Source organism: Formica exsecta, unplaced genomic scaffold, assembly GCF_003651465.1.
Source record: "Formica exsecta isolate Colony F162 unplaced genomic scaffold, ASM365146v1 scaffold120, whole genome shotgun sequence".
NCBI classification, from domain to species: Eukaryota; Metazoa; Arthropoda; class Insecta; order Hymenoptera; family Formicidae; genus Formica; species Formica exsecta.
The window spans coordinates 2,198,140-2,211,414 of record NW_021848537.1 but is presented as its reverse complement, the minus strand read 5'-3'; the positions used below and the strand labels follow the sequence as shown (position 1 = coordinate 2,211,414).

Below are 13,275 nucleotides of genomic sequence, written 5' to 3'. Positions count from 1 at the left end.
TATCTATTAATTTTAAATTAATTTTTATATTTAATCTCGATAGAAATTATTTTTTTTCATTATGTGCCTTTGCATAATTAATTATAAATATTAATTTAAATTCTGTTAAGGTACAGTTTATATGCGAAATTAAACGTAAATTCAGATTTCACTATTCTACCATTGATTATTAGTTCGCGAAAAGTTGTTCACTCTGTATAGTTTTTTTCAATTGAAAAAATCACTTGGATATATTGTATTTAAAAAAAAAAAATTGATTTTGCACTACACGTATTCAACGACATTTTGGGATTCAAACTTCAGTTGCGGTTTCTTGTCGTAACTCGAGATTCAATTTCCCTCTGGTATCTTATGATACCGCGAACAATCGAGGTGACGAAATGTGCAAAAGTTCATTGGGTCTGAGGATTCGCTCGGGCCAATCGAGGAATTCTGCCTTCTAATTCTATCCTGCGGTTACACCTAGAAACGATGGCAATTCTCCGGCGGCAGGCATTGAACCTTTCACCTATCACGGCAGCAATATTGCTTCTCGGCCGATCCCTTCATGCACTATGCTTTCTGTTACAGGCGATGGCTGCGGGAATAACATGTTCAGGTGCAACGACGGCAGATGCATACAATCGATCCTCGTGTGCGATTATCGCGGGGACTGCGACGACAATAGCGATGAAATGCAGTCGTGTCGTAAGTATCGGAATTCTTTCCTTGTCGTCGACCTTAAAATAGCCAGAATTAAACATAATTTTTATTACGCCTCGCGGTGGTCCCAGGATTATTAGTTGCGTTGTTACGACTCGAGTTACATTGGAAATACCGCACGACAACATATAATGCAGATATGAATCTTTCAGGGAAACAGTCGGTCTTCCATATAATACGTCTTTGTGCGATTGAAATCGATTCACAAACTATTAGTCTTCTTCGAAGAAAATGCTTTGAGAAACATAACACTTTATAGTCGAGTTTGCAATTTGCATAAATTAAGTGAGTCGTTCTATAAATTACTACTTTGTCACACAGATGAGAATTATTATGATGCATCCTGTTTTGACGCGAGGAAAACTCCGCGAGGCTCTCGATATTCTTCGATGATAATAGATTTGTCACACTTTATTATCGTTATATTATTATATTTAACTTTATTTTAAATTACATCATATTCTCCCATAATATCGATAAATACATAGTTCGTAAAGAGCGACTAGATTTTTGAGGAAATTGGAGCATGTCTTCGAACGTGCAATTTAATCGAAAAGAATGCTCCACTACTTGCGCTGATGAATAATTAATGATGAAGTGCTTCGTTAAGTAATAATAAAGAGGGATGCGTGTATAATTCTCGATCGCTCGCTGCCCCCATTACTCGGTTCGCGGTGAAAGAACTTTCAGAATGAAGCCATCGCCTTCATTCAGTATTCCCGGCCGTCAAGTATTTAATGGCGTTACGGCCTGTGGATATCCCGAGGAGGGACATACGTGTGAAAAAGAAATGTATATTTTTTTCACGTAATTTATATCGTATCGCCATGAATTAAGGTCGTCGAGCATTTTGATGTCACCGTCGCAAAAATTCTCGAACTTTAATTAAAAATTCAGGCGGAAACGAATCGTGCGAATAGTCTGACGTTATTGCACAGCTTTTGTAGGATGACTCGCGATTTTTTTAGGGGGCTACGCGAATTTTGTTCCGAACCGTTGAATTTGATTTTAAAGTAATTATATATATGTAATCACGGCCTTGGAGCGAGCCGCATTTTTGAGCGCGCTCTTCCTGTTTGCCCGTCGATTCGTTCCAACGAATGGAATAAATTCGACTCGAGCTGTATACGGCTTACAGTGAATCTCTCGCGTGCCGGAAGTGCCTCGACGAAAATCCGAGGTTTTCTCTCGGAAGTGCTCAGTCTCTTTGTCCAGCGTATTTTTTTCCATATGGCCGATTACGTGACCGCTTTTTGTGATTGAGCTCCTTATCATCGGATTTACGTTGCAGGAAGTGTAATGCAATTTGTGCGTTGCATTATTCTTCCGCGCAAACAAGGATGAACCAATGTCATTTGGGGACTTGGGAAGCGGAAGGAAGGAAATCTCTCATTTGTTCAAAACAGCAGAAGTTTTAAAATATCCCTTTGGGAATAGCTTATAAAAAATAACGCGAGGGATATAAGGTCTCTAAAAAAATTATTCTCTAAAGGGACTTTAATCTTAAGGTATTAAACTTCAGCTTTCTAACGCATCTTTTTAGATCGCGTGGATTTTACGAATATATATTCTTTTCTAGACTCAAAAAATTTTTTATTACGGACAAAAGATATTGGCCAGAATTTTTGTTCTCCTCGGAATTTTCTCCTCTTCCTAGATCGCGAAGCGAAGCAGCGGCCGTTTGTTATGCGGGTGACAACGCAAAACCGGAAGCAAGGCTATGACCCTCTTTCGAGGACGGCGTGCTTGAAGTGCCGCGTGTCATTTGATGAAACGGACCCACTGGCACGATTGTATCTCGTTTTGCGCGGAATCGATTCCAATCTCGCGAACTAGACTTTGCTCAATGATTGCTTTAATCTGTTGCACGAATCTCATTTTTTTTTTTTAAAGCCAGAATTTACTCCAATATCTCGAAACTCGCTTGATAAATAGACATAAATTTTTCGAAAGGTTTAGAGAGCAAGAGCGGGGGGACAAAGTTTCTAATTTATAATTTTATAAAAAGTTCTGTCTGAAGATACGAGAAAGAAAGTGTCTTGAAAAATATTCTTACGCGTTATAGATATTTGGAAAAGAGATAGAATTGGAGCGATCGGGTCCCGGTGCAGCTGCGCGATTGTCGGACCATCCGGTAATAAACGATCGGGGGAGCTTCCCTCAATCGCTCGGCGAATCGACGGCCGGCTGATTTTATGCCGGTGCAATTATAGCACCGGTGCGATCTGTAGCGCTCTCCTGTTGCACGAACGAATCTTCGTACATTGCTGTTGCTGGAATTTTGCAGCAGCAGTTTGTGATACACAGTACCTGCGAACACCTTTTTACCCTGGCTTTTTACGCGGATAAAGGAATACTATGCTGATAAATATTCAACGAGGAAGCTCCCTCTTTCACGTCTGCGAAGTATCACGAATCTCTGATTAGGTTGAAGACAATAGGAATTGTTAGAGACATATTTCGGGTGTCTGAAAGAAATTAAATAATTCAAGACACGGACAGTTATAGTAATTAAGACAGCCATTGTGTGCAAATATTAAATTAATTAAATGAAAATAGTTTGAGTCTCAAAATAACTCAAAATCAATTTATCACATTAAAAATTAACAGAGTCAATCATCCTAATATTTGACATTCTTATTATTGCAGGCACAGATTACTATTAATTTAGATTCTATTAATTTCTTAATCTTGGGTTTCAGCGCCACCCGATTGCGAGATCGGCCAGATCACGTGTGGCCAGTACACTTTTAACAAGACATATTGCATACCCCCGCATCAGCGATGTGACATGACCGTCGATTGTGTCGACGGCACCGACGAGGACGGCTGCAGTGAGTATAATTTGCAATTATTCTTACCGACGTTAATCCTTCCGTTTATTTTTATCGCATCGTGATATCGGGTCAATTGAGGAAAAACCTCGGCAAATTACGCTCCTATAAAAACATACACAACTGCGATACGAGTCTTCGTGTGAAAAATTAAGTAACTTCCTCGAAAATCATAATAAAATTAACGACATTTATAAGGTAAAATTATTTTTAGAAAACATTTATGGAATTTTTTCCAAAAGCATTGAATTAAAATGTGATTTGTCTGTTGATCGAAAATAATGTGCAAAAATCGGAAATAAAATTCGTCACGATATCGCGCGTGTACGATTGATTATTTTGCGAATAGATTTATGCAAAACTATATATATTTTTCTCTCTGCCATTATCTTTCTCTTTCGATTTATAAACGGAAGTGCAAAAAAATTCACTTATTGACGATTAAGTGATTTCAGAGACGCACGAAGAATATCGCGTTGTTTCAGAGACATTATCAATTATTGCTGTGTCGAGAAACATGACATGATAACATTATCGACGCTGACAAGGCCGCTCGCATAGGAGCATGGCTAAATAGCAGCTATGTAGCGATTAGACAGATTCTTCTTCGTGTTAGAATCACCAAATTATCAATGCCGGCGTGAGATTATGAAAATGATGATCGAGATTTATAAATATTCTACTTACGCTGCTGATAATTCGCTTCTCGTCTCGCTCTCTCTCTCTCTCTTTCTCAATGCATGCGTTGCATTATTCTAATGTTAAAAAAAATGTAAGAGCGTGCACTTTGTAATTATATCTCAGTTATTATCGTAATTATTTCTCAATTCTTTCAGAGAATGACATTTGAAGTTTTTGAAAAGAATAGAGGCAATATTTTTTTTCATCAAGACGTTCCGCAACTGTAATAACTCCATCGTGATTTAAAAAATTTGCAAGCTTTGTTCCTCTTACTTTTCTCGCCACTCTTATCTTAATATCGTACGAGGTAAGCGAGGAAAGTCACGTTCCGAACTATCGGGCTCATTTCGCGCGTTTATCGGCGGTGCGAACGTGTCGCAACAGGTGATACATCGTGATACGGTCGCGCATTATGGTTCGTAGTTAATGCGAATTATCACGCGAAACTCTGGTCGGACCCCAGAAGCGTGATCAACTCAAGATCGGGCTTTTGACGTTACGTTATGTAAAAGTAACACGTGCACTTTGCTTGTCACGTTTCGCATTTTCAAGCGGCGCCGCTGGCGAAGATGCCTTTATCGTATATGCTGCGAAAGAGAGACATATTAATCCCCTTCAATTCTCCACAGATTCGGGAAATAATTTCTTTCATAGACAAATCTTGAAAAAAATTAAAGCGTTTTATTTTTCAACCCTTTTATATAAGCATTAGACAAAATTACATTGATTTACATAATAGCATTTTTTTATATGAAAGACGAAGAAATGGCAAGAATCCGGTGTGTGTTGCAGTGTACAGAAAGTGCCAGCCGGACGATTTCAGATGCGTTGGAACTACCCCGGAGCTTTGCATACCCAAAGAGAAGAAGTGCGACGGTTACCTGGACTGCCGGAACGGCAGGGACGAGGAGAGATGCGATAACAACATGAAGCCGGCCTGCCGATTGGACCAATTCAGGTGTAACACCACGCAACGCTGCATCGAGCAGAACATGAGGTGCAATCACCGGGACGACTGCGGTGACAACAGCGACGAGGAACACTGTAGTGAGTTACCTGTTTTTTTTTCTCTTTTTTTTTTTTGCATTTGTGTGGTTTGCTCCTTTAGCATGTCATTACTCTTACTTCCAAGTTTCACAAAATTTCGATACGCGATTTATATTCTATTTCTTTTTTTTTTTATTCTTCTTTCAGTTAGTTTATTTAATATTTTGTTTTTTTTTTAATTATGTTGAGAAAGAATTATATCCGGATATTTTTTTAACGGATATACAATTTTTTGCGGAATTAAAGTTCAAGTTGCGACAATTTTTTTAAATCGATCATCATTCAGGATTTTTGATGATTCACAGATTTTCCGCCCTGCACCAGTGACCAGTTTCGATGCGCCAATGCACTCTGCATTCCCATAGCATATCAATGTGACGGTTACAAAGATTGCCAAGATGATTCTGACGAGAAGTCTTGCACAGTGACAGTTTGTCCAGGAAACAAGTTTATGTGTCCAAAGGGTGCTCCGGATGGAAAGCCATTATGTATCAATCGATCTCAGCTGTGCGATGAAAAGCAAGACTGCGAGGATGGAGCGGATGAGGAAGCAGCATGTTGTAAGTGTATTTATGCATATCTTGTTTTATTGCCGATATTAAATATATGAAACACCAATATAAAAGAATCACATACGTGTGATCTAAAAGAGCTATTGTTCTTTTTTTTTGTTTTTTTTTCGATAATACTAGCGGTCATTAGTAGTTATATAAGTCTTATTCGTAATAATTGTGCGAAGAGCAATTAATGGGCATTAACAACATGGAAACAAATTAAAAAACACGAAGTTTCTTTATCGTATAGCGACGAGTATGTGCAGTTCACTTGGTTGTCAACATAAATGTCAAGCGTCTCTCAATGGAGGGACTTGTTATTGTCCCGAGGGAAGAATCCTAGCCAACGATTCACGGATGTGCATCGGTAAGTTATTTAACGTGTAAGAAAAAAATTTGTGTACAAAAATTTATTCAGCGAATTAAAATCTACTCCCCTGTATTTTTGTCTTCAGATCGAGACGAATGCTCCGAGTGGGGCTTCTGCGAACAGCTGTGCGAGAACACGGATGGTTCGTACATATGTCACTGCGCGCCCGGTTACATTCTTCACGGACGCAACAAGTGTCGCGCTCAGAACATCTCTGTCTTGGAACTTCTGCTCGCTCAGGATCGCGCGATATGGCGATTAAACGCGATTGGCGAGGATCGCAGGATAATCGCGAACACCACCGGCGCCAGTGGAGTAGATTATCTTTACTCGCGAAATTTGCTCTTCTGGAGCGACACGAAGACGCGAAAGGTGCACTCGGAATCTTTCAATCTCGGCGTCGAGGCACCCAAAGTGGACATTAGTATGGCGGGTTCCTGGGGACCCGTGTCCATCGCGGTAGATTGGATTGGCGATAAACTCTACGTGGCAGATTCCATCGTGCAAAAAGTAGATGTTTTCGAGTTGAATGGACGTTATCATGGAATCGTTGTGGGTTCCAATCTCACCAGTCCGGCCGATATCGCTCTTGATCCCACGAGGGGCCTCATGTTCATCGCTGATAGCAAGCAAGTTCTTCGTACTAACATGGACGGTACTAATGCATTTCCTGTCGTTTCGGAAGCGGCTTACAAGGTCTCCGGTGTGGCCGTGGATATCATTGCCAAGAGGATTTACTGGTGTGACTCTCTGCTGGATTACATCGAGACGGCGGACTACAGAGGTCGCAATAGGATTATGATTCTCAGAGGTTTACAAGTGCCATCCCCAATCAGACTTACCCTCTTCGAGAACAGAATATTTTGGACAGACGGCACCAAACAATCCGTCATGAGCGTCGACAAGACTCAGGGAGATTATTCCATCCAAAGCGTGTTTAAGGTACAAAAATGATAATTCCATAAATTTACTTATGCGCGTGTGCGTGTTGTGTATAAAAGTATTTAGCATATGCTTTAGCAGCAAAATGAAAGTGAAAGTCAATTTGATTTTAACGCTATTCGACTAATGAATTCTCTCTTGAATTAATTGTTGATGATCAAATATTTATTACATTAATAGCTATTATTATTCTTTTTTTTTTTTGAAAAGTGGGATAAAAGATTCGAAGAACTCACATTTATATTGTAGTATTTAATATCATAATAAATAATCTCTCTTCAGGTACGCGACGCCAAAGCTATAAAAGCCTTGCATCCGCTCTTGCAACCCAGCGTTTCCAATCCTTGCGGCAATAACAACGGTGGTTGTCAGCACATGTGCATCGTTACCGCCTCGAGCGATCAAAGCAATCGATTAGGTTATCGCTGCGCCTGCCACATTGGATGGCGATTGGCAAGCGACATGAGAAATTGCAATCTGGTGCAAGAATTCCTCATGTATTCCCAGCAGAGGTTTATTAAAGGCCGCATACTAAATCCCGTAATGGAAGGCTTTAGCGACGCCATCCTACCAGTGGTATCCAGACGGGCACGATTCGTTGGATTGGATTATGACGCGCACGATCAATACATATATTACAGCGATGTTCTTCAGGATGTCATATATAGGGTACACCAGAACGCAACCGGACGAGAAATTGTTTTGGCTAGCCAAAACGAAGGGGTTGAAGGACTTGCGGTTGACTGGGCTGCAAAAAACTTGTATTACATTGATTCACGTAAAGGTTCGTTGATGACAAAGCTTTATTAAATCTTCAAATTTGTTATTAATTTTCTAGTTGAATTAATTTGTGATATCAATTTTCGACAATCAATAGAGAGATTATAAAAAGCAAGATTTATATTTAGCTGATTGGAATTTTTTATTTTGTACAGGTACGCTAAATGTACTGAGCACTCGGAACGTCACATATCGGCGAACACTGTTAAAAAATCTTAAGCGCCCTCGCGCGATCGTGATTCATCCAAATCACGGTTACATCTTTTTTTCTGAGTGGGACCGTCCGGCTAACATTAGCCGAGCTCACGCCGATGGTTCCAACCTGATCGTTTTTAGGAATCTGACCCTTGGTTGGCCGAACGGACTGGCAATTGACTTTAAAAAAGATCGATTGTACTGGTGCGACGCTCTCTTAGATCACGTACAGCATTCGAACCTGGACGGTACGGATGTACGTACGGTGAATTCCAGATTGATACGACATCCGTTTTCCATCGCCATCCACGAGGATTGGATGTACATCACCGATTGGCGTCTCGACGCCATTATCCGGCTGCATAAAGAAACCGGCGAGCAAGAGGCTATCTTAGTACGCGAACCCGCCACCAACAGGCTTTACGGCGTAAAAGTCTTCAGTCGCGAGATTCAAACAATGAAAGTTAATCATCCTTGCACCATTTATAACGGTGGTTGCGAAAAGCTTTGTTTCGCTATTCCGGATAACTCCTCACACTCCGATACTATCTCATTCCCTGGCACACAATCCGAACCAAAGCTTACTCAAGTATGCGGATGTCCCTACGGAGAGCGTCTTCAGGACGATGGCAAAAGTTGCGCCGCGGATCCTGATGGAGAACCAGCTGTGCAGGCTTGTCCTCATACTTGGGATTTTACTTGTGCAAATCAGAGGTAATATAACAATATGTATATGTACTTCTAGAATTGATAATTGAGACTAATTGCTTTCACTCTCGAGTCAATTAGTACGTAACAAACTTCTTGAAAGAAAGAGAAAATTTAAGTTTTGTAAATTCAATTCAATTCCAGAAATATATAATTGCAACAATTTTTAACATTTTAATTCTTAACTGATCTGTTTTCAGGTGTGTTCCAAAGTCTTGGGTGTGCGATGGTGAGAATGATTGTTTAGACAACAGCGATGAAATGCAAAACTGCACAAAACCGACGTGTAGCGCTAACGAGTTTCAATGTAAATCCGGTCGTTGCGTACCGATGACATTCCATTGTGATACCGAAAACGATTGTGGCGATTATAGTGACGAGGTGGGCTGTCCTAATGTTACTTGCAGCGCTAATCAATTTGCTTGCGCCAACAACCGTTGTATCCCCGCGACTTGGAAGTGTGATTCTGAGAACGACTGCGGCGACAGCTCCGACGAGGGCGAATTCTGCGCAACAAAGACTTGCTCGTACTTTCAATTTACTTGTCCGCGTTCCGGCCATTGTATACCACAGTCCTGGGTGTGCGATGGCGATAGTGATTGCTTCGATCAACAGGACGAGATGGATTGCCCACCGGTTACCTGTCTCAGTACGCAGTTCACATGTGCGGATCAAAAGATGTGCGTTTTAGCGTCGTATAAGTGTGACGGTATTAGTGATTGCAATGATGGTTCGGATGAAGTAGGCTGTCCGTCACTAGCACCGGATCAGTGCAACGTCGATAAGCAATTCCGATGTGTCAGTTCTGCAATTTGTATACCGAGGAGTTGGTACTGTGACGGTACTGCGGATTGCCCGGACAAGTCCGACGAACCAGAGTCATGCGGAAAGGTCGACTGCCAGACAGGATTCTTTAGGTTTGTTGTATTTCTTAATTAAATTTTTACATTTTTACTCTTAGACAACTTGAGTAATGAAAATTAAAAAAATGTACATTTTATTTTTGCCCAATTCGATTGATTTAAGTTAATCTAATTGGATTGTGTGTCTCACAGATGTCAGAACGAGAGATGCGTATTTAAAGCGTATATTTGCGATGGTAAGGACGATTGCGGGGATGGTTCCGACGAGGACACCGAACTACACGCATGCGGTCCTCCCGCATTCAAATGCGAATCTCAACAGTGGAGATGTCCGAACGTGACAAATCTCTGTGTAAATGCGACCAGCGTATGCGATGGCAAATTGGATTGCCCTAATGGAGCGGACGAAGGGCCCGGTTGTGATCTTGCCGAATGCACTCATCAAGCTGGATTATGCAGTAACGACTGCATCCGGACTCCGCTCGGAGCGCAATGTGTTTGTCCGGCTGGCGAAGAGCTCATTGACAACTACTCATGTCAGGACATGAACGAATGTGAGACACCGGGAAAATGTTCGCAAATCTGCGTGAACACCAAGGGTAGCTACTATTGCAATTGTGTGGACGGTTATACGTTACAGAAAGATAAGCACATGTGCAAGGCGTACAATCATAGTGCGGCGTTCCTGATCATTTCCAATAGACATACTATCTTGGTGGCTGATCTTCAGGATCAAGCATTGGAACGAGTTCCTATTAACGTGGAGAATGTTGTAGCGACTGCCAGTAATATGCATACTGGCACCATTTTCTGGTCCGACATGAAATTGAAGCGGATTTCGCGACTGGATCGCGGTAGCGATCCTCAAGATATCATAAGTACTGGTTTAGATTTAGTGGAAGGTCTTGCCTACGACTGGATAGGTCAGAATCTGTATTGGTTAGACTCAAAGCTGAATACGATCGAAGTAGCTAAGGAGACTGGAGTTGGAAGGATGATTCTCGTTAAGGAGAATATCACGCAACCGCGTGGAATGTGTTTAGATCCTAGTCCAGGTGCAAAATGGCTCTTTTGGACCGATTGGGGTGAGAATCCTAGAATCGAAAGAATTGGAATGGACGGCACTAATCGATCAACCATCATCAGCACGAAGATTTATTGGCCTAACGGTCTGGCGTTAGATATTGCAAATCGTAGAATATATTTCGCGGATAGCAAATTAGACTTTATTGATACTTGTCTTTACGACGGCAGCAAGAGGATTCAAGTTCTAGCTGGCTCGCATTATTTATTGCATCCTCATTCGCTTACACTCTTCGAGGATACTATGTATTGGACCGATAGACAGCTTAATCGTGTGCTTTCTGCGCATAAATTTAAAGGTTCTAATCAGATGGTGGTTTCGCATCTAATCTCACAACCACTTTCCATCCACGTACATCATCCAGTATTACAGCCTATCACTGTGAATCCTTGTGCTAACGTGTCTTGTGAACATCTATGCCTTCTATCGCCCAGTAATCCAATGGGCTATAATTGCAAGTGCCAGGTAAGCAGTTATTATATAAGAGATTCTTAAATATCATCTACATTGGAAGCATATAAAATTTTTTTCTCATTCTGTTTATTCTAGATTGGATTCAAATTATTGTCCGAGGGACGCTGCGTGGAAGAAGAGACGCCATACTTGATGGTTCTCCGGGGTTCTCAAGTCGTCGACGTTTCCTTGACGCCCCGAGAAAGTAAAACTGGATATATTACGCCTATTGTTGGCGTGGAAGGCGGAAGGTTTATCGACTATGATAGAAAAGAGCGTATCATTTATTGGTTGCAAGGTATTTATATTTTATTTTTTATTAATTCTTATTTTTATCAATTATTTTATTTTATTAATTATATTTTAATAATCTCAGGTAAGGACGATGACAGCGAAAATGGTACAATTTATACCATCCCTTTCAAAGGTGGTAATCGAACTGAGTTTCCCAATCCCTCCGGCGATACTGGTATTGTCGGTTCGCCCTCCACCATGGCGTTAGATTGGCTTGGTCGCAATATGTTTATCGGCAATAAGTTTGCTTCTAACATCGAGGCTATCAAACTGGACGGCAAGACGCGATTCCGTACAATTGTTTTGGCGAATGACGGCAACAGGACGTCGGTGTCTAAACCAAAAGCGATGTGTGTGGACCCCATTGACGGGCAAGTTTTTTGGGCGGACGAGGGAGGCTTCGGAGTGCCGCAGAAGATTGGACGGGTGAATATGGATGGCAGTAATCCATTGATTCTCATAGAAAAATTGGAGCGTCCTGAAGCTCTCACTATCGATATTCCTAGCAAAACGCTGTATTTTTCCTCTCAAAATCCGGCTTTCATCAAAGCTATGTCAACGGACGGTTTGAACGTCCGCACCATTCTTACCGTCGCGAATAACATGGCATTGCCCAAGGCGTTAGCCGTCCACGAATCTCGTCTGTATTATTTGGACCCGCAGTACGAGAAGATCGAACGTGTGGATCTACCTAACGGCGATAATCCGGTAACTATCATCGACAACGATTCTGAGCTTCGTACCTTGAACATTTATAAGAAACGTGTCACTGGAGTTCATCCTTGTCTTATCAACAACGGCGGATGCGTGCAACTCTGCTTGCCTGCATCTGGAGGTACTCGTGTTTGTGCTTGCGGGATGGATTATAGAAAGGTCTCCGAAATCAATTGCGAGCCTTACAAGACATTCGCGGTGGTAACTCAGTTGGATGTCGCCAGGGGTTATAGTCTCAAGGACTCCAAAGAGGCCATGATACCCATCGCTGGAATTGGCCATCATATTCTACACGTGGACATACATTACGCGGGCAATTGGATATATTGGGTGGAATTTAATCGAGGCATTTGGAACGGCATCTTTAGGTAAGACAATGCTATTATCTATTTTTCCAAATATTTTGATGTATGAATTTTTTGATTCACGCAATTTTTCTATAAAGATATTTTAATATAACAACTAAATATACTATCCATTTTTTATTTGCATTTCAGAATACGTCCCAATGGTACAGAGTTGCAACAGATAATCAAACAAGGAATTGGTTCCAATGGAATCCGCGGTCTAGCCGTGGATTGGGTCGCAGGAAACTTATATTTTGCCAATGTCTTTCCTCATGATAACTACGTAGAGGTCTGCAGGTTGGATGGCTCCAATCGAAAAGTTCTCGTAAAGACGACTACTGACTCTCCTCGAGAGCTGGCCGTGAATCCAATCAAACGATATCTGTATTGGATCGATTACGGGCAATATCCTCGAATAGGCAAGGCATTCCTCGATGGTAGCAATTGGTTCCCTATCGTGACGTCCGGTATTAGCACACCGCGTGATTTGACGATCGACCTTGCCACGCACGATATTTATTGGGTGGACTCGAAATTGGACACTATCCAGAAAGTGTCTTACACTGGCGGAAACCGAGAAATCATCCGTAGGAATCTCCCGAATCCGATGGGCGTTGCCATTTTCGGCGGCGATGTTTTTTGGGTAGATCGAAATTTGGCTACCGTTTTCAAGGCGAGCAAACTGAAGGGCAACACCAGTCTTCCGA

The 13,275-nt window shown here is 41.5% G+C and overlaps 1 protein-coding gene across 1 annotated transcript in view; it reads left to right on the top strand.

The window, feature by feature from the left end:
- Window positions 1-13,275, top strand: part of LOC115241116 (low-density lipoprotein receptor-related protein 2) — a 49,264-nt gene that overhangs the window by 18,701 nt on the left and 17,288 nt on the right. Inside the window, exons 4-16 of the mRNA XM_029816680.1 lie at window positions 571-687; window positions 3,405-3,536; window positions 5,010-5,264; window positions 5,570-5,824; window positions 6,069-6,185; window positions 6,274-7,130; window positions 7,413-7,914; window positions 8,066-8,819; window positions 9,014-9,730; window positions 9,869-11,225; window positions 11,310-11,511; window positions 11,590-12,589; window positions 12,719-13,269. Of these exons, the coding sequence (XP_029672540.1) occupies window positions 571-687; window positions 3,405-3,536; window positions 5,010-5,264; window positions 5,570-5,824; window positions 6,069-6,185; window positions 6,274-7,130; window positions 7,413-7,914; window positions 8,066-8,819; window positions 9,014-9,730; window positions 9,869-11,225; window positions 11,310-11,511; window positions 11,590-12,589; window positions 12,719-13,269 (6,816 nt within the window). The remainder of the gene's footprint in view (window positions 1-570; window positions 688-3,404; window positions 3,537-5,009; window positions 5,265-5,569; window positions 5,825-6,068; window positions 6,186-6,273; window positions 7,131-7,412; window positions 7,915-8,065; window positions 8,820-9,013; window positions 9,731-9,868; window positions 11,226-11,309; window positions 11,512-11,589; window positions 12,590-12,718; window positions 13,270-13,275) is intronic.